At 43.8% G+C, this 24,263-nt stretch overlaps 5 protein-coding genes across 8 annotated transcripts; 2 read left to right on the forward strand and 3 right to left on the reverse strand.

Annotated features, from left to right (window-relative positions):
* Positions 1-292: 292 nt before the first annotated feature.
* Positions 293-1,742, reverse strand: RB195_013595 (uncharacterized protein; the record flags this gene model as incomplete). 2 transcript variants are annotated; one of them, XM_064203493.1, is made up of 3 exons in its annotated part: positions 293-577; positions 1,134-1,612; positions 1,685-1,742. In XM_064203493.1, 3 exons carry the CDS (start codon positions 1,740-1,742, stop codon positions 293-295), a joined length of 822 nt encoding a protein of 273 aa, XP_064059373.1. The 2 variants fall into 2 exon arrangements, with proteins under 2 accessions (XP_064059373.1, XP_064059374.1); XM_064203492.1 differs by lacking the exon at positions 293-577 and having other exon boundaries at positions 1,116-1,612.
* A 6,366-nt stretch (positions 1,743-8,108) lies between these two features.
* RB195_013596 (uncharacterized protein) lies at positions 8,109-15,959 on the forward strand (the record flags this gene model as incomplete). 2 transcript variants are annotated; one of them, XM_064203495.1, is made up of 6 exons in its annotated part: positions 8,109-8,152; positions 8,634-8,656; positions 8,733-8,773; positions 9,181-9,286; positions 13,209-13,384; positions 14,011-14,133. In XM_064203495.1, the coding sequence occupies 6 exons, from the start codon at positions 8,109-8,111 to the stop codon at positions 14,131-14,133; spliced, it is 513 nt and encodes a 170-aa protein (XP_064059375.1). The 2 variants fall into 2 exon arrangements, with proteins under 2 accessions (XP_064059375.1, XP_064059376.1); XM_064203494.1 differs by lacking the exons at positions 8,109-8,152; positions 14,011-14,133 and adding an exon at positions 15,864-15,959 and having other exon boundaries at positions 8,654-8,773.
* RB195_013597 (uncharacterized protein) lies at positions 14,266-14,613 on the forward strand (the record flags this gene model as incomplete). Its single annotated transcript, XM_064203496.1, has 1 exon — positions 14,266-14,613. The coding sequence occupies one exon, from the start codon at positions 14,266-14,268 to the stop codon at positions 14,611-14,613; it is 348 nt and encodes a 115-aa protein (XP_064059377.1).
* Positions 15,960-18,906: 2,947 nt separating the features above from the next.
* On the reverse strand, positions 18,907-19,371 carry RB195_013598 (uncharacterized protein; the record flags this gene model as incomplete). The annotated part of the gene is made up of 1 exon (XM_064203497.1): positions 18,907-19,371. One exon carries the CDS (start codon positions 19,369-19,371, stop codon positions 18,907-18,909), a length of 465 nt encoding a protein of 154 aa, XP_064059378.1.
* A 286-nt stretch (positions 19,372-19,657) lies between these two features.
* RB195_013599 (uncharacterized protein) lies at positions 19,658-22,783 on the reverse strand (the record flags this gene model as incomplete). Of its 2 annotated transcripts, XM_064203499.1 has the most annotated exons (2): positions 19,658-21,562; positions 22,706-22,783. In XM_064203499.1, 2 exons carry the CDS (start codon positions 22,781-22,783, stop codon positions 19,658-19,660), a joined length of 1,983 nt encoding a protein of 660 aa, XP_064059379.1. The 2 variants fall into 2 exon arrangements, with proteins under 2 accessions (XP_064059379.1, XP_064059380.1); XM_064203498.1 differs by lacking the exon at positions 22,706-22,783 and having other exon boundaries at positions 19,658-21,421.
* Positions 22,784-24,263: the final 1,480 nt, after the last annotated feature.

Raw genomic sequence — 24,263 nt, forward strand, 5'->3', positions numbered from 1 at the left:
ACTTTACTTTAGACACTTTCGATGGCGGTGCAAGATGTTGGTATCTTTCACGTGTCATCCCAAAGGTACACCACATCAACTTCTGCGTAAAGATCTTCATTGTGGTATACCCTAGGCCAAAAGTAGACAAGCAGCCATCTATGCAGCTTTCGTTCCGTGCAATCAAACCTCTACATCACCGTAGATGGTGCTGCCCAAGTCTTCGATCCGTACATCATGATGGGGCAAATTGCGGGTAGGTAGAATTGCAGCTTGACTTCGTTGGTGATGATGGTCGACCACAAGCATTTCGTTAAGGAGTTGAATGCGAAACGGCCTTAGCGCATCTTTGTTGAATATCTTTCTCGTAGCTGCCATTGTTCTTCAGCGTACAGCCTAGGTAACAGAACTCATCGACGAGTTCTATCGGTTGTCCGTCCACCCTGATTCCCGTATGAGGTCTCGACAAGATCCACATCTGCTTGCATTTATCAGGGTGTAGACGTAGTCCATAGGCTGCAGCTAGCTTCGATACAAGGTTGACAACATGTTGAAGTTTCGTACTGCTTTCCGCGAATATAGCAACATCGTCAGTGTACTGTGCATCGTCAGTGTGTCTTACTCTAGTTACCACTTAAAACGGTGTTGTACATCCGGCTGGTGTTCGAACTGCAGCAGTTTTCCGTTGATTCATGTCATCAAGCAGGCGAACGAACTATCCTGGTGCTCCATCGGCGCGGAGCGCGTTGAGAAGACGGCTTCAGTGAGGAGAGCCGAACGCGGCCTCAAAGTGCGGAAACGCTTATTGCAATGGTTTCGAATACCGCTGCCAGATTTCGATCACTCTTCTGACGATCGCGTTGTTTCTTCGCGATGTTTAATGAGTCCGTCCAGGATAATGCCCTCCAATACCTTGTACTTAACGTGCAGCGAAGAGATTCCTCGACTTTTCTTAAGGTCCGTGACGGATAACTTCTTGTTGAGAGGAATTATGATAGCGTGTATCCACGAGTCAGGTATTCTTTCGTCTATCCACATTGAACGGATGATCTTTGTCATTTCACGTATCCCAGACGGAGGAAGATTATTCAGCATTCCTGCGCTAATTCCGTCGTCTCCACAAGATATTCCATTTTTCAACTTTGAATACAGACCAGAACCTCAGACTCGGTCGGCGGTTCCTCGTTAACCGCATATGTCGACCTATGAACGTGCTCGAGTTCAGGGGCTGACGGTGCTTGCCGGTTCAGCAAGGTCTCGAAGTGATCCCTCCAAATTGGAAGGGTTGCTTCACCGACAGCCACTCCATTGGTGTTAAGAACAGGAGAATACCTTTTCATTTTGCCGCAATACTGTCCTAGTAAAGCATTGGCTTTCCGTGGGTTCTCGTCCTCCCGTGTCTTCTCAAACTCCTTTGCTCTTGACGTCCACTGGTTATTGCGGTCTTGTTGCAGTTGACGACGCAACTTCCTTCTAAGACGTTTTTCCTGGTTGAGGTCACCAGTGCTGCACGCGACACATACAAAGTTGTACGTGGATTTTGTTTCCGCAGATGCAAAGACAAACTTCTTCCGCTGCAATAGAACCGGGAGGGTTTCCCTTGCAGCGTCCTGGATGCACTTTGTGAAGGAATCTGCATTGCTAAGCTTCTTCTTCTAAGCTTCATGTCAATTCTCCCTAGACAGGGTGGCTTGTTGGAGTTCACTTGCTAGTGCTCGGCAGTTCAGCGTGACGAAACGAATGGTTGTTGCCAAAGATTCCATGCTCCCTTCAGGCAGTTGACCTTTCAGGTTACGGGCTTTGGCGATATGCTGGATTGCAGCACCTTTTCGCAATGTATGGGAATCTTTCGCCACATAACAGTGCGGGATATATAGCTCGTACGTTCCCAATGCGTACACTCCAACGCCTGACTGTGTTTGGTTGAAGCAGGGTCGCCACGTGCAGGTAGCGATCAGACTCTTATACGCGACCCCTTTGTCCGACTATATATAATAGTATCGCAGTCATATATTGCGAAGCTTCTTCAGCGAGGCGTTCCTTTTACTTTATATTACAGTAGGTAAATCGGAGTGAATAAATATAATTGATAACGGATAGGAATGGAAGACCTCTTGAGGTAACCAAACCATGTGAGAAAGTTAACCATTGCGTAGATATAAAGGTTTCAGTTTGACTTTTGGCAACTGTTTCACCAAAACACAGGCTTACCGAAAAAGTTGGAACAACATTAATTGCGATACAGCGTTGCCTCACTTCGTTTGCACAAGAAGCTTTTTATTCAACAATAGTAGCCAATATGTAACTGTGTAATAAACTAAGGTCAAATAGTGATATTTACGACAACTTCTTTGGAATAGGTGAAGAATTTAATCGGTCTCTCAAGACAATCCCGAGCTGACGCAAAACTACAACTTCGTGGAAGAGACCATTGGAAGATTTTGTAGAGCAGGAGAGAACGCGGGGCCAAGAACCGTGCCCATCTAAAAAAATAATTAGTATCGAAAAGCTATAACTGGCCCCAGAACCAACTTAATCAGTCCAAATAAGAACCATTACTGTCCACGGATCCTTGCCAACAAGTCTGCTTATCCCCACTGCTTAGAAGTTCAAGCTTTGAGAGTCTACGAACTTCCGGAAGTCGTCTCTGGCATCACTGTGGTTTTGATAAATCTTACCTCTTAGCCAGCTGTCGAGATGTTCGAAATATTGGTCATCGGTTGACCAAGGTCTGGCGAATATGATCGGTGAAGCAGAGTTTTTTGAGATGTGTGGCCTGGTGTTGTCATATGGGTGAATCGGGCCCTTTCTGCTCACTAATGCCGAACAAAGAAGTTGGAGTTTCCAGTGCATTTCATCCAGATTTTTGCAGTACTAATCTGCGGTGATGGTCTCACCAGTTCTTCATCACCTGGTCTTCATGAAGCTGTAGTGAACTACACCTGCAGCAAACCATCAAACAGTCACCATGATCTTCGTGTGCACTTTGGCTTCGGAAAGTGCTTTGGAGTTTCATTCTTATCACATCGTTAACCAGAACACTCCCTGTTGTCGTGAAGGATCCATTACCGCATATAACAATGCGGTCATACCGCATGTAACAATGCGATCGAGAAATGGATTTTTCTTGTTGCGTAACTGAAGCGATGAATAGATCTCAGATGGCGGTTTCTCTGGGACTTGTTCAGTTCATCCGGCACGCACTTGCCCAATTTTTTCACCTTTCCAATTTTTTCCAAATGGCTGACAAGTGTTGAATGGTTAAAGCCTAGTTGTTGGGCAACTTCTGTTCGTTGTCTTAAGGGGATAATCTTCGATGATTGCTCTCAACAGGTGTCGTCAACTTAAAAAGGGCGGCCGCCACCTTTTTTATCTTTGAGTCTCGTATCGCCCCAACCTTTAGAACTAACGCCACAGACCTGCTCAGGTTGAACTCGTAGAAGAAGATTTTGTGAAGACCTTGCTTGGACACATTACTTCAACTAAGTTTACCTAAGTTTTGAAAATTTCGAACGAGCGAACGAGACGACACGACAGTATTTGGTAGGAACTAAGACTTGAACTAAGTCACTTCTCAAAGCGAATCTGAGGTGGTGCGAATTTCAGGTGGAGTGTCCGTATACGGGGTCGCAGATTATGGAGACCGGGGGTGGTTCCGCTCATCTCTCTCTCCCCTCCTACATCACTGCAAACAGCCACTTCCGGATTGCTGTTTTGTACGACGTCATCTATTGCAACGCTCCACCCTTGCGACGCCTCCGCCCTGCGATTCGTCGAAAATCAATTCCGACTGCCCCGATAGGCAGTAAGGGACGCTACGGGTGCAAAGGTGGCGCGCTGCAATAGAAGACATCGTACAAAACAACATTCAGGAGCCGGCTGCTTGCAGTGATTCAGGAAGAGATGAGCGGAACCACCCTGGTCCCCTTAATCTGCGACCCCGTATACGGACACTCCACCTGAAATCCGTACCACCCTAGATTTGTGGTATGCTGCCTTTAAGTGTGTTATGCATGCTCTTGAAGTGGGTTTCTCATAGTTAAACAAGCTTTCAAAACTGCTTAACTAGCAGTCTAGAATATTGTCTACAAGGTACTAGGTACAAGATTCCGCACAAAAACTTTCTCTACGTTATTCACGTTTGAGTCAGTATACAAAGATGTCAACTGTTAAATATAATTCAAAGGATCATTTTGAAAACTTCCACTCTGTATGCTGCCACGCGCCCATATCGCCTGCCCGATCTTCGCGGCAAATTGCGACAACGGTGTCTTCAAAGGATCGTGAGATATGACAATAAACTCTGCCTTGATAACGCCTCCGAAAAAGTTGAGTTAGGGTTCAAGCGCTTATTGGTTGATCTCACTACCACGCCCTCACGCGTACTTGTCCCGAGTGTGTGGGTCGGAACTGTTAGGAGGCCGAAAGTCTTTTGATCAAAACACGAAGACATTGTCACAGAGCCAATTTTGGACCAAACGGGTCGCCCGAGTGAGCGTTTTTTTCTTGTTGAAAGGTATTCGGTATACAGTATACGGTACAAAATTCAGATTAGTTCCTAGAATCACGTATTGTTGATGATTGAAGGACTTATTGTAAGCATGTTATTGTGAACAGCTAACAGGCTAAAAGTCCCGAGAAATCTGCTCTTATACATTCGGAACGAAGTACATTCAATCGGCAGAGCACATCGCTCTCCCGACTAGGACATTTAGTATCAACAATACATTTTTGTAATAAAAATTATACTTCCATGCAAAATGGAGTGAACGTCTTTACAAGGAGAGGAAAGACGGACGTTGCTGTAGTAGTGTAGCGCTCACAAAGATTCATCGTTTTTCGCGGACTTTACCTAGTATGCGTGTTTGTATGTGTGTCACTGTGAAAGATAGAATTCTTTCTGGCTGACCGGCTCCAGCTTGGCTCCTGTACTATTAATGAGATACTGTTCAATACTAAGCAGCAAAAATGCGCCAATAAACTTGGTAGTTAATTCTCAAGCATAAATATAAGCATATGATAAGATATATTTTTTAGCTCAAGGCAGCGGTTTATGCTCATAAGCATTGAGCTGTCTTGAGCTAAAAAGTATATTTTTAAGTTTGCTTTCGATTTTGGTTGTGTTTGTGTTATTTTTCTACAAAAAGAATAAGTTTTCTTGCAACGACTCATCCATCTCAAAAATAAACTTGAGGCCAAGCCGCATGAATCTCGATGCAGCTGCGACCGAAGTGGGATCTTGTCAGCTCTGCATTTCGATTGCAGTAATAATAACAGCAATACCCCTCGATTGCAAACCATATATCCACCAATTTTTAAAGTGCAGCAGTCTATGCAGCAGCCTTCCTGTCGTTTTAACCTGACTATAACGGTCGGCGAAAATTTCGACGTTAGGCTTTCCGCAGTGTTAGGCACGTTCAAACATACTTTGCAGATCACGCTGAGAACGAAAAGACTCATGAAGCTAGAAATGAGATGACATGACGATGGAAAACTCGGAAAAAACAATTTATCCAAAGAAGGAATCCGACTTTCCAGTATACAGTTGGGAAAGCAAAGGTCATATGATTCACTGAACAGTGGATGGAAACATTGATGCACACAAGGAAGAAACACTAATAAATACACCTTGCAAAGCAAGCTAGTGCCAATGAGCATGGCATAAATTGAAAATAGTGGTGCTAAATTGGACGCCTATGCCATAATCTCCAAGTCCTCTCCTCTTGAAACCTCGACACTTGATTGTGTATTTATGTTTTCTTGTTATGCCAACGAGGTTTAGGTGAAACTTCTTTACTGGCCTGACGTTTCGACAAACTCGTCTTTTTCAGAGGCCTGAGAATGGTTCGAGGTCTTTGATACCATGCATATCCCATCAAACTCCTCCTCTCTCCTCGCCAACTCTCGATATTGTTCCAAGTACACCACGCAAGACCATAAAAGGAAAACAACTGACCAGTTTCACCGACTAGCGGAGTTGGTGAAGCAGCGCGTTCTTAAAGATTGTCACCAAGGCGAATGAGATCTACGCACTGTGCAGTATCCTTAAGTACTGGTGTCTGGATAACGTTAAGGAACTGCATGTGTTGCAATCTTATAGCTCACAGAGTGTTACGAACGGCAAGAAGTCTTTGGTAATTGATAAACACTCATTTTTGTTATTCATGGACAGATTCCTGACGGAAATCCAGAACGCTTCCAAAGCCTTCCTAGCAGATATTTCTTTCTCGTGCGCTAATATCGTACGTTTTATTTCAAACTCATTTCCATCATGCTTATCGTTTTTGTGGTGCCCCAACGGTGTCATCGAACTCCCTCGCCTTTTATCAGCCAAATGTTCCTTGATACGCACGTTCAGCATCCTTCCAGTTTCTCCAATATAAATGGCGTTGCATTCTATTTGGAAAATAACTCCGATGTTCGTGCAATCACCGGCCTTACCGAATGGACAAACCACGCAACATTCTGACCCGCATTGCCTATCGTAGAATCTATTGCGAACTAACTGCCGCTTGATGCTGTCGTTCGGGATGTTCACCAACACAACATCATCTTGCAGCTGTGCTCGCAAAAGAGTCCGGTGTATAGCAGCAGTTAAGGAGAGAAGGGGATACACAAAGGAACTCTACCTTCACGAGGGATCCTCACTGTGTTGTTCGTAGTTCGAGATTGGTTGTTAGATTTCAATCTGAAGTAACCGTTTGAACTAGCTATGTTTGTGGCTAGTTTTAGTGACTCCTGAGTTTTAGTGTGGAAGACGTTCTATCACTGGTTGTTCTATTCTGCTCATAAAGCAAACGGCAGAAACTGGAGTAAGCTTTGGCCCATAACAAGTCCTCTTATTTGAGAGAAATATTTTCCTGACTATTTAAAAATATTGCACTGGAGGCATTCGTTGGTCAGGATCATTATGCGTTGCTTACTTAGATCATAGGTTTCTATACTACGGCCGTGTCTATCTAACATTTCAGATAACGCTTGTAACGCTCGTTTGTTTTGAAAGATTGTGTACAAAGACGTCACGTCAAATGACTCTATGACACAATTTTGTTCGAATCTGACATTTTTAAGACGTTCAAGGAATTGTGAACTGCTTGATAGATGAGAAGACACTTTTGGTAGTAGTTGACTCACAATTCTATTTAAAAACCGAGAGATTACTCGTTACTTGAAAGCTTATGCGTTTTAATCAGGCTGTAAAAAAACGGGGCAGTTGGGTGTTTCTACTTTTAACCTGCTCAGGAATCTTTCGTCAATCCCAGCAGCCTTACCGACGTTCATCCAAATATGGTTCAGACGTTCTAGGTTGGCGAGGAGAAAGGAGGAGTTTGATGGGATATGCATGGTATCAAAGACCTTGAACCATTTGCAGGCCTTTGAAAAGACGAGTTTGTCGAAACGTCAGGCCAATAAAAAAGTTTCACCTAAACCTCGTTGTCATAACAAGAAAACATAAATACGCTTATACCACATTTTTATTATTTCGCTTCGTCGTCCGTCTTATGACTATTGCTTTTTGATAGTGCAGCGTAAGGCATTGAGTGATCGTTTGCATAATTGTGCTGACACATACAACGATATAAAAACTACCGGTGAATTGAATATTTCCGCTCATTTCTTCCTCTTCTATCTCCTGCTTTCCACTTCTTTCAAAGACTTTTTTTTGCTTCTATCTGATGAAACAGCAAATCAACTAACAGAGCAGCAATGAAAACTATGTTCTGTTTTCGATAATCGTTTATTTTATTGGATGGGTGATGAGAAGAAAAAACTGATCCTTAACGTTGTGAAATTCTGTAATATGCTTACTCTTGAACTGAGTGAAGCCCATTTAAAATTTTTCTTGTGATTTTAGGGTCTTTAGTTCAAGCAATCCGACCAGTTTGTTATGACAACACGATGTTGTGAAAATAATGCAGATTTCCATATTTCTAACAACGAAATGCCAAGAAGAATGGTTTTTATTATTTTATGAAGCAGTTTCTAGCCATTTCAGAGCCTTTACAAACCTTTACAACCCTTCTGAGAATTAGCAATTTACTTATGTCGTCATTTAAAGGTACATCTTACGTTCACGAGCTTTCTAGAGCTGTCCTCTCTGTTTCAGGTGCACAAAAGTGATGTTTGCTATGGTTTTCCGCATTATTCGCTCACCTCGAAAAACCATGCCGAAGTAGGCTTACGTATCTACTGAGGATTTCTTTTACAAAATAGCTCCGATATATGCACAGTCCGCTCAAAAACACCTAATGCCCGGTGCAATTAAATAAAGACCGCGATTGATGTGGCGCGGAGGAGCTAGTATTTGCGATCGAGGCGAGATTCTCGCATGCTGCAGAGACGAATGAAGGTACCATCTCGATCGCAACTGCTAGGTGGCGCTCCAGATTCAACATTTTTCGCTGACTTTGTCTAAGATTTAGTTGCAACACAGATTTACTCACTCTTCACCTCAGAAATATTATGTTTTCTGTGTCTGTGTAAAAAAGATTGTATAATTAAGATATCTAAGCATGAAACAGGGTCCAAAGTGATTATATCGGTTTTCTGACATGTAAGAAACCCAAAAGTATTGATATAGGTAAAGCGTTTTTGTTTTCTGCATAAATCAGGTAAATAGCCACTGTAGACACTACACAAACATATTTAAACAGGTGGTACATAGCGAGTAGCGATGGTCTCACCTCGTCTCTTAGGAGATCTAATATGTGCAATATTCGCTGGAACAATCGCTGTCTTCGTTCATGCTCAAGAAGAAGAAGGCTGGGTGACTTTCGATGGTAATCAATATGGGGTAAGGATAAATTTCAAATTCCATTACACATGTACAATTGTTCTTATCATAGCATTGTCAAAAAAGAGGCTCTGAGATTTTGTTTTGCATCACACGCATAGTGAAAGCCATCCAAAGAAGTTCAAAAAAAAGTAGAGGTCTGGTGCATGATAACTTGCCAAAAATGGAACCATTATTGAGATTATTGTTGTGTTAACAAATTAGTCGCAGTCTGAAAGAAACTAGAATATCTGGCTTTGACCTTACAGTATTAAAGAAAACGGAAAAAACGGAAAACGGAAACTCCGCTCGTCAGTCACAAAAAAAAAGAATCGCTATTACTTTTAATTCAAATGCATTTCAACATCATTCACTTCCACAAACTCTAAAAAGCATATTTGTTTAAATAAACACCTTAATTATTTTAGTTTTTCGACCATGAAGCTTCATTCGACGAAGCTGAAGAAATTTGTGTTCACTACGGGGGCCATTTGGTTTCCATACACAGCCAGGCCGAAAACGACTTTGTACACTGTAAGTGTTGTAATCGTGCGTACAAAATGCAACTCATACCCTTTGAACAAATCGGTGTTTTGCACAAATGAAAACAACTTGGTCTAATATTTCATATCTGAAGTATATCTGCTATGACTGCTACCTGCTCGCGCTGGCCCTGCTTGAATTAGATGCAGTACGGAAATCAAGTGTTTATTCCGGCAATAAGTGAGCTATAAAAGGTGCATAGATATAGATATTTCCAAATACAGGGTGCCCGTAACGTCATGGTGCCCTTCTGACCGGTCACAGGACAAGAACAAAACAGGATAGAAATGTGAAAATTTTATCAAATAAAGGAAAACACTCCAATTTTTCACATGTCTCCCACGCGTGTATGTACACAGGTGAAGACGCAATAGCACATACTGCGCAGCAGATCCCGACGCCAGTCGAAGTGTTAACGGTACGGTGGAGTGTCCAGTGTGCTCTGTGCCCTTAACAGTGTGTGGTAAAAGCTTAAACGCATCACCTCACGAATCTGAGGTGTATGGATTTTAGGTGGGTTTATTCGCATTCGGGATCGTGGATTATGGAGAGAAGGGTGATTCCGTCCATTTCTTCCTAATTGCCGCAAAAAACGACCCGCACGATACGGCTTCAAGCGATTTGACGAGCTGATTTCTACATATTTTCTATTTTCTACTGTTCGATTGGAGCGCGCCAGCATTGTGCACGCGCCGCATCTTCCAGACCGTTTTTTTACGGCAATTAGGAAGAAATGGACGGAATCTTCCCCCATCCCCCCCCCCCTCCTCCCCCTCTCCCCCTCTTTCTCCTCCTCCTCCCTCCCTCTCCATAATCTACTATCTCCTATAAGAGTACTCCACCCGAAATCCGTACCACCTCAGATTCGCGGTGTGATGCATTTATGTATCGTTTAGATCTGTGTAGGGCAACAAGTGGGAAACATATTGAAATGCACTGAATAGTTAAGAAACTTTAAGAGTTTATATTTATTTGATGAAGACTATCTATCTCGTATCGTTGCCTTAGCGTGACCTCTCAAAAGTGCACCATGACTTTGCTGACATCCTCCAATGGGAAAACCTGCAATCGTTCGGCATACAGGTGAATAACAACTCTGTTATCTTGTGCGAGTGAGTAGTAGGAGTGATATCCAACAGGCTGCCTAGACTTGCGCGATATCTCTGAGCGCTTTTTGCTGTGCTGCAGACGTTGCGCATCAGAGACCGGCCCTTAGTGTCAGAGTCTACACTGTCTACGTCGCCAATGCTGATGAAAAGAAGATAGAAGGTAATCCAATAGTGAAGAATGAAGACAACAATCCTGGCGGAAAAGTTTATTTCAACGTCGTCTAAATGCGCTTTTGTACGACTGTCAGGTAGCGGGGGGATGAAAATGGCTTCTATGATGAATCCAATATTTGGATGTCTAGAATATCTAGCTAGCAAAATGTCAAAATCGGAATGAATGAAATAATAATCTCGAATGGAAAGATGAGAGGTGGACAGAAATCCGGTACCAGGAAAATCCGGTACTATTAGCTGCAACACGCGTCGGACAACGGTAACCGTTTGGTCCCTAAAGTGAACAGACGGGCTAAATCATTGCTCCTATAATCATCATCGACGACATATAATAATCATCGTTGTTAGCTCAGCTTACTTGGCAAGAATCAACTCCTTTCAATCACTCAATGAAGAGCGGTGGAATTAAAAGATAAGAACTCTCAAGGTTCAAATCGGACTCTCGTCGTGACGAGAAGCGTTTATCTATCGAGAATTTGAAAATCTATAACTGTTTGTAATGTATTCAACACTGAGTACCGTCTAGTTCTTTTCAGCTTTGAAATATGGTTTCATAAGAGAAACCGACGAGTTTCTCCTTGATTGAAAATCGACGAATGTCAAGTTTGGACGAAGAAGAATGCAGAACGATGTTCCGCGGACGTGTGTCTATTCCTGTTAGTATACGGACCAAGAAAGGGCTTTGCAATGCAGGTTGAACCTGCAAAAGCCGTCAGCATTTGAATCTGAGTACCTTCTTAGACCGACGCGGATCAGAGAGTAACCATCGACCGAGTAGTAAGTTTCTGACAGTCTCCAAAAGACGACGAATACACTCTTTCCCTCGCCTTCGCTCTTGAGATCCCTCGCTTTTATCCTAATCTCAGTGTGGTTAGTTTGTTTAGTATTTTTTCAAATCAGTCCCTGAGCAAAAGGAGTGGGATTTCATCAGCGAAGCTTTAAAAAAATATTTAATAATAAAAAAATAAAAAAGCCACCCAACCTATTTTTTTAACATTTTGCATACCTGAACATATGTTTATTTAACATCGGCCACTACATCTTCCTTTCTCTTCATTTTTTTCCTCTTTGCGACCACCCATGCTTTGACACTCATCTCACGACCCCTTTTTGAGAAATTCTCAACGAACGCTTGATCCTGGTTCGCGATGTTTACGGGTATGATGTAGCCACGCTGAATCTCTCCCATCGTCATGAAAAACGACCTGAGAAGATTTTTGAGTACTATTCGAAATTTGCCAGAACCATTGTGTTTGCTCTGTACTCGATGCTCTCGGAATTCCAGCACATATTCAGTATTAGTTGGGAAGAAAAGAAAAGATGAGAGGGAAAAGACGAAAAAACATTCCAACAATTTTTGGGCAGAAAACAACAACAGAAATGGCATTTTAAGTTGGGAAAAACTTGCTTAGTAGGCGGCTACATGTCCGCTTTTTCAATAGATTTTTAAAAATTAGATTTGACAGGTGGAGATTGAGTAATGTTGCGTTTTACACATGACTACCGTCAGTTCAAAGCTGATGTCGAGATTTCTGCTTTTGAATCGAGTTTGTCGCTTCGTTGAGAGTGCGAGGTTGTCCGTCTGGTTTGTCGTATGTGAATCAGAAGGTTTTTCGCGATTCAGTCGTTTGAATAATTCGAATAGATCAGATGGAGCCACGAAAATCGCAACAATTTGGCTAAATGTTTGAGGAAACGGCGAGTGGAGGTGCGAAGAACAAAAAACACCCAACAGTAACTTATTCGGTTCTCCTCGTATCACGTACTCTCTGGCGAAGCGGTGGACTGTTGCTGAGTGTTCACACGTTTTTTTGCTCGACGATTAGTCGAGTCGTAGATGAGCGAAGTGCAATGAATTCTGCTATTTGACGAATGTTTATCTTAAGAAGAATGGCAAGCGGTAATCCGCTGCTGCGTCGCATCGATGTCCGTTTCTGATGCATTGAGCTTCACACCTGGACTAGCGCCACTCTGCAGGCATTAATAAGTGACGAAAGGTATTAATACGGGCAATGGTCCTGGAAAAGGAAATAAATAGAAAAGGAGGGAACCGAAACAGCTGCTATTTTCTCTTATTTAATTCCCACAAGAGGAGCAAAGAGAAAATCCTGAAAAACTGGGGGAAGCAGGAAGGAGCATAGAAGTATGGTCGAAAGACTTGAACAAAACCAAGTGAGGCAAAAAAGCAAGTTTTCTTAATAAATGCATCCGCCTTGACAGTGCGCATAAGAATTCAGAAAAATTGCTGACTACTCTACTTCTAGCATCCTTCTAAAAGTAGCGTAGTCAGCAGTTTCTTCGCCTTCCTCTACAACGCCAATTGTTTCTGAAAGATCAAATAATCACATGGTCCGTGTGCAACGGGGGTAGTGCGTCAATCTCACAGCTAAACCGCTTATAATTGATGAACTTGTTGCTTACGAATTCTCCCTTGTGGATGAAAAATAAACAGAAAATGAATAGGAATGCAGTTGAAATTGATTTGAACTCATATTTTAAGTTAATATTGGACTAATTATAATCACTAAAAGGTTATTTGACAGTAGTACTTTTATGTGTTATTATTATGCAGTCCTAATATTTTAAATTATCTTAGAAATATTCAGTCGAATATATACTTATGATTTAAGCTATGACATATCCGCTGACTTCACACTCCTATAATGAGATGGTTTGGCTTGGTGGGAGAAGAGCATCACCGCCTTTCGACAATCAGTGGACATGGACCGATGGCAGCCCATTCGACTACACGAACTGGGATGACGGAGAACCTGATTACTACCAAGCAATCGAGAAGTGTCTGCAGGTTTGCACAGTTACATTGTCATTATTAATTTCTTTCATTGAACGTTGAAATGGTCAATACTTCGGAGAGAAGCATGCTAACTTACGCGCGTAAAGTCGTAGCACCTATGTTTTGAATCAGTCGTACTCTGTAAAGGTGAAGGAATCATTTTCTGACCTTTCTGCCTACCATTTCTGACCACGGATCTCCCTCACTAGAGAGATCACGGCCGGTTAGTCGAGAGGCTACGTGGCACGTCCCCGGGTGGCGGATAGGGGGCTAATCGCGGACCAAAAGCGACCTTGTGCTTGCCCAGAGACGCAGGTGGATTCAGGAGATGGACTCCCTGTCTCTGCTGAGCCAGCACTGACTCATGACATCCTTGTATCCCGCACGTCGGTCCGGCCAAAAGCCTGCAAACAAGTGACTGGGAGGTGCAAGGGAGGCGATTTGAAGTTGCCTCCAACAAATAGGCTCCACATGTCCACTCCGGGAGAACGGAAGTTCTCCCAGAAACTCATGGGACTAGAGGCTTGCAACCTGTCTATGGGTTTTAAAATTTTTATGCAAAATACAGTAATAGAAAAGAGTCTCCTGATTCCGGAGGAAAGCCTGGTACGGTAGCGCCAGGTAGGACGGGGTTGCAGGAGTCATGTAGGCTACCGAAGCGGAAAAGGACTAGGATGGCGATCTGCACTTATAACGTACGTACGCTTGCATCGGAAGCGGCCATCGAAGATCTGATGATGCAAGCCAAGAAGATCAAATAAGACGTCATCGGACCGACCGAGACGAGACGACGTCACCCTCTCAACGCCGTATATGAAACTGGAGAAGACCTGTTCTTAGGAACATGCGACAGTAGAGGTGTTGGTGGGGTTGGCGTCCTCGTCAACACGAGTATGGCAAAGAACATCGACTCTTTCAAACAACTTACAACCCGAATCGGACGTCTGCGGATAAGAAGATGTGGTCCAACACCAGCTGTGACTATCTTCGTCGCTTATGCTCCAAAATCAAGCTACGAAGAAGAAGAAGTCGAAGCTTTCTATATGGACCTGGAGAAGTTCTACCGAGAAGATCATGCCTTCTACAAGGTCATAATTGGCGATTTCAACGCCAAAGTTGGCCCAAGAAGAACATATCGTGGTTACTTCAATATTTTTGAAGTTGCGAATCCACGCCTCAGTTCTGGCTTCACCTTTATTCCTTTGATCCGGAACTTTATAATACATTGTACTGATCACTGAACCCTGACTTCCATTCGTTTCAAGTCACCAAGCGCTACTCGAATGCTTTAGGGACGTCTCCTTGTATATGTTTGTGTAACTAGGTTAGGACCATCGCATTTGTGATCGAATTCTGTAATAACCAAATTTATCCAGCGAGGTATTATTCTCAGACATGTGTTGCGTAACGTTTCTAACGTTCCTTTTCATTACAATACAACCAGTCTGAATGTCCGGCTAAAGCCGGACTTCAGACTTTCGGTGGTTTTAGCCTCGCTCCCCTTCGCTGATCAATAAAAGTTAATTCTGTAAAATTAGATTTGTGTTTTTTTTTAACAACGCTTTCTTTCTCTTCTTTATATTATAAACTAAGGCGAAAGATTACGGGGTTTTCCTTCTAAACGCGTCAATTCTACATTTGGAGAATATTCGACCATCAGCTACAAACACTCCTTCGATGTCAGATTAATATAGATACAATTTGAAAGCATTACTCGAAGTATGGGTATTCCTCCTGATTTCCCCCAATAGTTATCACAGAATGATGTTCTAACATTAAATGACGTGAAAGACATCATTCTACTGATAAAGATAACTTTCCACGTCAGATCACATAAACATCTTGCTACTATTTAAGCAGCCGTTTGCATGCATGTTTCCACTTTCTGAGAACGGTATGCTACAAACTTAAGGCGAACGAAGAAGGAAATATGCACACGGAGGAGTCATAGAAGTGAAGAGCAAAGCGCCCAGTGGTCACGGCTATGAAACGTCTGCAACAATTTATCTTTTACGTCATGCACACTAAGTTATTGCGCACCAATGACCGGGTCCACCGACGCACCCCCTTCTATAGGTATCTGGCAACGGCGCGCCAGTGGGACGCCGGTGGACCCGTCGCACAACCTTCTATAGGTTTCTGGCGCCGGTAGACCCGTCACACCTCCTTCCATAGGTAGCCGGTGAACCCGTCGCACCCCCTTCTATAGGTTTCTGGCGCCGGTGGACCCGTCGCACCAATCTGACGCCGTTGGCAGAGTAAGCCCGTTATTATATATATATATATATATAAAAAAGTTTGGGTGTGTGTGTGTGTGTGTGTATATATATATATCATGATCATGATAGGTGAATTAGAATGAACAAAATAATACTGATAATGAATAGCATTCATAAGACGTCGTAAAATATACGAAAAGCTGTTAGAAAGTGAATCAGTGTGTGAATCAAAGTTTCTCTTATCTAATTTTCAAACGTAATTTAGTTTTCAGCTACTGTTTGACCAGAAAAACAGTGGACGTAAAGAGAAACGTTGGAACGACATCAGATGTGACTCTCCGATGCCTCACTTCGTTTGCAAAAGATGATGTCATTGTTGTCCAAACAGAAGATAAACGACGCATTCTCTAGGAAATGTTAATAAAGATATGTAAAAGCGACTAATACGACTTTTTAGGGGTTGTAAATAATTTTGCATTTTTCCCTTTTGAGTGGTTTCATTTTGTAGTAAAACCTCCAAAGGCCATTTTTAATTTCTTCAGACAAGTTAGAAAAGAATCTAGGAATCTAGGAATCTCTGAATAGCTCGTATATAGGCGTTCTTCCCGTGGGTTTTTTGGTATTATGTTTCTCATGATATAGTTTTCATCGCCATATGTCACTGTCAATTCATTGACGACCATTCATACTTCTTGCAATTCCGATTTTTTTCATGAAACAAATTGTAACCTTATTGAGCATTGTTGTAATGAATCACCTGAGGAACGGTCAAGAGGTACCCGTATGATGTTCCGCCACATATTCAGGAGGCTAATGAGCGTCGTTAAATGCAGTTAAATGCACCGCGCGTCTCTTGACAACGTCGTGATCGCCACAATAGAATTGTCGCTCCTCTTGTGCTACGTGTCGCTGATGCCCCTCCCACACCACCTTCCCTGCCCATTTCACCTTCTTCTCCTACGAGGAATTTTCTCCGCCGCGCCCGCAACTCTTACGAAGCGCTTTTAGAATCGAAGGAAAAAAGAAAGTGCCTGGTATTAGATGTTGTTTGAACTCTATATAAAGTATACTTGTAAGTTAATATAAGTGAAAGAGGTTTGTATATATGCCATTTAAAAATGAGAGTGTAAATGAAAATGCCTGTTTTGGCTTGTTAGATGGAAATTAATCGTCCATCTCTTAGAATGCAAAAGATGCTTCAAAATTCAAAGAATTTCCCCTGATCGGTGTAATGCTATTTCTTTACTTTCTTTTCGCTTTCTAGGAATTTCTTTTTGCTTATCTAGCTGAGTAAAACTAACATCGAACACCTAATGAGGCGCGAATAATGCCTCGCGGAAATACATTCTACATGAAGGTAGATCTCGAAGATACAAAGGTCTCTGTTCGCCACTAAAACACCTAACCTGTCGTATTGATTTTATGTAGAGATTAGCTACAAATAAAGAGATAAAACGCCGTTGAAAGAAGTTTGAAGAACCATATAAAGTTTTATTCTATAAAACGTACAAGAAAGTACTAAAATATTTAAGTTGTGCTCCATATAAACATTATGTCCATATGGAATTTTGAAACGGTAAAATGTAGAAAGGAGTTCAAAGAATGCGTACAAAGTAATAAGGAAATAAAATTGTTATGCGTATAGTTGCTGCAGTCGAACATGAATTCGTTGAATGACATCGTGACAATCACATACTTATGCACTGCGGGTTTATATAGAACAGCCTCGGCGTGAAATGTGTGAAATTATGAGGCGTATGAAAATATATTCATTTCTTTTCCTTTATTCTTCTTATTCTTTTGCCTGCAGCATCTTTTTGAGATAATCCTTGTTTGTGTGAAGTTGCTCAAATGAGGTCAATGTAGAACACGCACATCACTCTTATCAAGCATCATATCTTTGACTCTTTGATACTCTATGATACGTCTGATAATATATCTTTTAATTCAATGAACGGATCTAGTTTTTCTCCTTAAATCTGGATCATATGCACTCAATTTACTAATTTTGTGCACCAGAACTTGGTGCGTCAATTCGTCCTGCACTCCTCTCCCTTCTAAATTTGCAGTATCCACTGCTTCGTCGCGGCGTTGATTAGATAACAATAAGGGGGCGGGGTCTAGATGATCTCAGGCGGTCGTGGAGGATGTCCAGCTGTTGGAGTGGCAGCCGTGATTACGCGGAGGCGTGCGGCACTGAAGGGAGGTCAGAGCGGGTTTTTACGGGTACCTCTTGTCCCGCACCCGAATCACCTTCAAAAACTGATAAATTTTCTCTTATATGTCGAAATCGCATCTTTAGCGTGCTGCGTGAAGCAGTTTAGGTCACCGGGGGCCCTGATGTTCAGGAAATCGTCACTCTCATTGGGTCAGATTGTCGTCAATAGGTTAACAGATCACAGGTTGTAATTATGAGACGGCTACTGCCGTAACGTGAACAGTCCACTACCTTTTCAAATATGTTTCAGTGCAGTGGGCGTAAAAAAAAACAGGAGTACATTAATCGAGATGATCAAACATAGAATGGGAGAAACGGGAGAGAAAGAGAAATCAGTAAAATTTCTACCTTCAAGTAATTCACTCAGTGTTACTTTGTGAAGAACTACTCATAAATAGTGCGTAAAGGTGCGCAAGGATTATCCTTCACTAATCCTCTGGAATCTTCCGAATGATATGCGCATTTGTGATGAAAACATCTCATGTGCCATAATTCCATCCATAAAGGCAGCATATGATGAAATAGGTGGTTAGTACCATGACAGCCAGTTGTATCAGGCCAGTTCTCGCAATGGTTGGCTTAGGATTAAAAAGAAAATAATAAACAAAATTTGAAAAAAAAACAAAAAAAAAATAAAATAGTAAAAATAAATAAATACTTACTTAGATACTTAGATGGCCCGTCTTCACTCGACGTGCGGGCCCCACCCCCCCTCCCCCCCTTTTCCCCCCCCCCCTTTCTCACATGTTCTCAAGCTTCGTGAGTGACGATGACGAGGTCCTTGAGCCGTATCCAGCTGAGCTCTCAGCTGGTCCATCCGTGCAGCGAACACGTCACTCCATCTCGTTGGCGGTCTCCCTCGGGGGCGTTTAGCGTCCCTTGGGATCCACTCTAGCGTTCTTTTAGTCCATCTATCGTCGATTCTTCTCATGATGTGACCGGCCCATCTATGTTTTGCTTTCGATACATATTCCGCTGGGTCGCGAAGACGGGACATTCCTCTTAAGTCAGAGCTACGAAGACCGACAAGGTGTTGTGTGCGCCGGTTAAATTTCAGGAGACATCTCTCAAGGGCTCTATGGGTAGTAAGTAGCTTCCTAGGCTGCGGTGTCTGCCCACGTCTCCGCTGCGTAACAGAGCGCTGGAAGGACTGTCGAGTCGAACAGATGGGCACGAAGATCATGGTCCGTCAGTTGGTCCGTAGCTTCCCTGACGGCTGCGAATGCTGCCCATGCTGCTCTCATTCTTCTGTTCAGTTCTTCCTTCAAGTCGTTTTCCATGTTCATAGAACGTCCAAGGTATACGTATGACGGAGTTTCCACGATTTGGGAGCCTTCAAGTTGTACTCCTCCGTCCTCGCAGTGCGCGTTCTTCATGAACTGTGTCTTCTTTCTGTTTATTCGTAGTCCTATTCTCCTCCATGCTTCGTTCAATTCGTTGAGCATCGTTTCTGCTTCATTGGTACTGCTCGAAAAGAGAACGATGTCGTCCGCGAAACGACGGTTCGAAAGAAATCTTCCATCAACACGTATGCCCCTTTCTTCCCAGGATAGTGATTTCATTATCCATTGCAATGCAGCCGTGAACAGCTTCGGCGATATAGTATCGCCTTGTCGTACCCCTTTCCAATGGGTATGGTGAGAGGGCGGTGGAAAAGCTGTATCCTAGTCGTGCATCGTTCGTAGCAATTGGCTAATGTCCTCACATACGACGCGTCCACACCTTGATCGACCAGCGCTGACAGTATTGCACTCGTTTCTACGCTGTCAAAGGCTTTCTCATAGTCGACGAAGGTTAGAACTAGGGGCAGGCGGTATTCCCGGCAAACCTCTATGACCCTCGACACGGTCAGGATGTGGTCCAAGCAGCTGAACCCTTGGCGGAATCCAGCTTGTTCTTGAGGCTGGGCTTCATCCTAGATATGCGTGTGAGGATGATCTTGGTGAATACTTTGTATAACACGCTCAGCAAGCATATCGGACGGTAGTTCCGAAGGTCCTCTCGGTCACCTTTCTTATGGGTAAGAACGGTTCGCGAGGTCTTCCACTGGTCTGGGATCCTTTCTTTCTGAAGATAGGATGTCATGTGCGCTGCTAAGATTACATGAAGCGGATGGCCACCAGCCCGAAGAAAGTCTGCTGATATAAAATCAGGTCCGGGGGATGTGCCAGGTTTCATGCTTTTGATAGCGACTCTTACTTCCGAAGGGAGAATCCGTGGTGGAGCTTCGCCAGTGGGGATGATTGGGCTTGACACAGGAGTTGATGAACGGAAAAGGTTCGAGTAGAACCTCTCCGTAATGATTTCCATCTCACGACGAGAAGACGTGCGAGTCCCGTCTTCGCTCAGCAAGGTTGCTAGCGGAATATTATATTCGCGGAGATCCCTGCGGCACTTCTTTAGACTCGTTCTTCTTTGTGCTGCTTCTAGAATCTTCTTCTGCCTGTACTTCAAAAGATCCTCCTGCAACGCTTTTCTGCAGCTAGTGTTTGCTACTAACCGCTCAATGTGCGATGCATTCGGATCAAGCCTCAAAGCCCTTCTTCTTCCTAACAATTCCTTGGTGGTCTTCGAAATTCGATCCAAGTTTGTCGTGCGCGGCTTCGACGCACGCTCAGCGCAAGCTCTTAATCCTCTGAGCAACATCTCGTAGTCCACGTTTGGGTCCTCCTCGATGTGCCAGTCACCTTGGGACAGGGAGTCCTCGAGTACGCAATCGTCGTAGACGACTTCTTTTCTCCTTCGTTGCCGATAGCACATGTTCTTTTCCATCGTGTGGCTAAGTCGTATTTTCGCACGAAGGAGACGGTGATCAGAACCACTACAAAAGGATGGTACTACTGAGACGTCAAGTAGACACCACCTCCGGTTGGTGAGTATGTGGTCGATCTCCGCACGAGTCGCGCCATTGGGCGATTCCCATGTCCACCGACGATGATCTTTTTTCATGAAAAGAGAGTTCCCATGAAAGAGGCGAGCGGCGGACAACAGCCCAGCGAGACGATTGCCATTTTCATTCCGGTCCCCTAGTCCAAATCTTCCAATCCTGTATTCCTCTTCTGTGGCCTTTCCTAGTTTTGCGTTGAAGTCTCCGACAACGAACTTGTAAAAGGACTTCTCGTTGTGGACTACTTCCTCCAGCTCCTCGTAAAACGCGTCCAATTCGGAATCATCAGCTGCTGATGTTGGTGAATAGCAGTTGATGATACTGATGGATTTTTGGCGCAGAGGGCGGAGGCGAAGAATGGCCAGACGAGGTGACAGGATCTCGTGAGAATCGACGAGATGGACGACAGATGGGTGCACAACGAAACCAACACCGCCTACATTTCGCGACGGAACCTTCTCTCCACGAATGACGAGTGTACCGTCATTCATCTGTCGTACGTCGCTCCTTCTGCACTTGGTCTCCTGCAGAGCAATCACGTGAAATTTGATACGCTCTGCAGCTCCGAGAAGGGCATGCAGGTCGGCGTCTGTGGAAACTGTTCTCGCGTTGTAAGTACACAGTCTGAGACAGTCTCCATGGCGAGTCGTGCGTGTGTCGCCTTGGTCCAGAATCAATGACGTCCTGAGCAACCTGAGATTTGATCGCCTCTCACCGGTCGCCATACCGTCCAACGTCTGAGACGGCAGGGCCCAGTGTGCAGGGTACTGAGGCAGTGAATATGCTGGAGTGGCAAAGAGACTTTTCCCCAAACTAAGCAGCCATGCCACGGCGAGCTTAGCTTTCACCACAGGTCGTCGCCCAACCTATATGGATCAGGGAACCACCTTGCGACATTTTGCCAAGACGGTGGTGAATCTTAGCAGTGGTTTACTCTTAGCTAGGCTTCCGATTCCGAGAAGTCGGAATGTCGGATGTGTCGAACTATTTCTCAGCTTGGGAGACCCTGCCGGAGGACGAACCTCCGCTGTGCATCGCAGTTCGACGCCCAGTGTCACCTCCACGCCACTATGAGGCGGTAAACCGTTGTGGAGGAAAATAAATAAATAAAATAAGAAAATAGAAAATAATTGTTTTCTTTAGTAGAGCCGTACACGAGGCTGTTATAGTCCTTTATTCGTGGCTAACGTTTCGGCAATATCGCCTTCTTCAGAGCCTGAAAGGGGTGAAATCGAACGTGACTAATCCGATCAAACGCCTTATCCGCCCAACAAAGAAAGTCCTACGTTAACCGTTGGGTCTCATAGCTATCCGTGAAAGAAAACATCGTACCTTAGCATCAGCTGACTATCCTGCCACCGCTAGATACCTGATGTGAGGTGACTAGCGCAATCAAATATCAGCCTTAAATAAGGCGCGAGTTCCCGCGTAATGGAGAGGCATTCCTCCTTGCGATTCATTTTTTGGACTCTTGGAGTGGATCCAAAAAAGCCTCCAGAGCCTTGCGCGCTGCAATGCTAGGTTCGCGCGCCAAAATCGTGATCTTAACTTCAAAATCTTCTCCGTTATGACGCCGCACCCTGTGACCACCCAATGCAGTGGAGTCACATGATTTCCTTTTGCCGTCCAGGTGTTCTTTGATTCGAATACATAGTGGTCTAGCTGTTTCTCCTATGTATTCGTCACCACACTGTACACAGCAAATCATAAACGACACATGAACTCATGCAATCACCCTCGTTGTTATCCGGGCATATTTTACACTCCGGTGTCGTGCAAATACGATCATATAGGCGATTACGAATGAGTATTTGCTTAAGGTTACTAAGGGGGAGCTCCACGATGGTGACAGATTCTTCAAGTTTAGCTTTCCTCAGACACCGCCGAATAGCAGCGCTAACCTCATCGGAAATAAATGGTACACAAAAGGGTACTTTCTCCATACCAGATTTATTTCGGGTTTGTGCTCTTTTTGTGATAGACCGCATAGGTGTGTAGCCGTTACTGACCGCAATTTTCCTAGCAAGCTCGATAGATTCTCGTCTTTCTTCTCTTCCAGTGCAAACGGAGGTGGCCGTGCGAAACATGTTTCGTACTACCGACCTTTTAACTTGTGTGGGATGGGCGGAAAGAAAGTGAACTAAGATATTTTTATTACTGGGTTTGCGGTACCACTTTGTCCTGTGCGTTCTGTTTGAAATATGCACTTGGACGTTAAGGAAGGGTAACCATTCTCCTTTGGGCTTATCCCGAGTGAACTTTATATACTCCGACTGCTCATTTAAAATCTTGAAACAGTTGTCCATCTCTGCTTGAGACGAACAGACAAGGAAACAGTCGTCGATATATCGGCAGTATAGCAAAGGTCGTGTTTCCCAAATCGGTGCCTCAATCTTAGCCATGAAAGCAATGGCGAGCGTTGGCGCCAACCGTTGTCCCATGGCAAGATCCCTGATTTGCGCAAAATAGTTGCCATCTAAAGACAGTGCATTTGAGACATTCCCTGAGAACAACCATCAACTGCTCCACTGAAAAGCCATACATGTTTATAGAGCTCTGGTGTTCAGTTAAAAGCTCAAAAACTGCCTGCATAGCCGAGTCGTTGGAGACGTTCGTGTACAATGCAGTAACATCGAAAGACTCCATTACGCATGAGTTATCAAAACGCGTGTTCTTTAGGTGGTCCAAAAACATATGGGTGTTCGTAAGGTGGGCTGGTACGAATTTTAACAGCTGCACCAACACTATGTTTAAGAACCAAGCGATCCTATCTGTGGGACCTCCTACGCAGCTTATGATAGGTCTTACCTTGAACGTTGAAGGATCTTCAGAGGCAAGTTCACTATCAGAGTTCAGCTTGTGAGTTTTTATTAGGAGGTACAAGACAGGACACACAGGTAACTCTGTTTTAAGCCGGGTCGCAGTCGAGGATGGTAATTGCGTTGATTTGCTGGTACTCATCCATACCCTATTGAGTTTACGGTGTTGCGCTAGAAATTCTTCGACAGTGGAAGAGCGATAGAGGGAGCTGTCTCGGAGGTGACATAATGTGAGGGCTTCGTCTAGATGACGAGGAATGACTACAAATTCCCCACCCTTGTCACTGGTGGATAATCTGATAGTTTTAGACTTAACAAGCTCTCGAACTTCCCTAATACCTAAGCGCTGTTCATGAGTGATGTTTGGGTGACACTTTCTCCGTCTGTAGCGATCTAAAACGTTGAATAGTTCATCTGCAAAAAGACGGATACTAATATCCACCACTGCGTTAGGTTCCTGTTGTCTAAAGAAAGTACGTGGGAAGGGGTATAGGCGGAAGCGCTTTAGACTGCTGCTGGGCAGTCTCAGTGGTTTTTGATTTTGCTTTTTGACGGAGACGATCTTGAAGTTCTTGCAGATTGCATGCGATTTTTCGCAGAACCGCGGTAGAAATAGGTTGAGATGGTGAGAAACTAGGTCCTAATTCCAGCGCTGATTGTATGTTCTTTGATATAGAAATGCCTCCAAGTACGGTAACTCGAGAGGTGGCAGACAAAGATTGCTCGTTAGCAGTAGTTTCGCGATGGC

This window comes from Necator americanus, chromosome V (assembly GCF_031761385.1).
Source record: "Necator americanus strain Aroian chromosome V, whole genome shotgun sequence".
Classification (NCBI taxonomy): domain Eukaryota; kingdom Metazoa; phylum Nematoda; class Chromadorea; order Rhabditida; family Ancylostomatidae; genus Necator; species Necator americanus.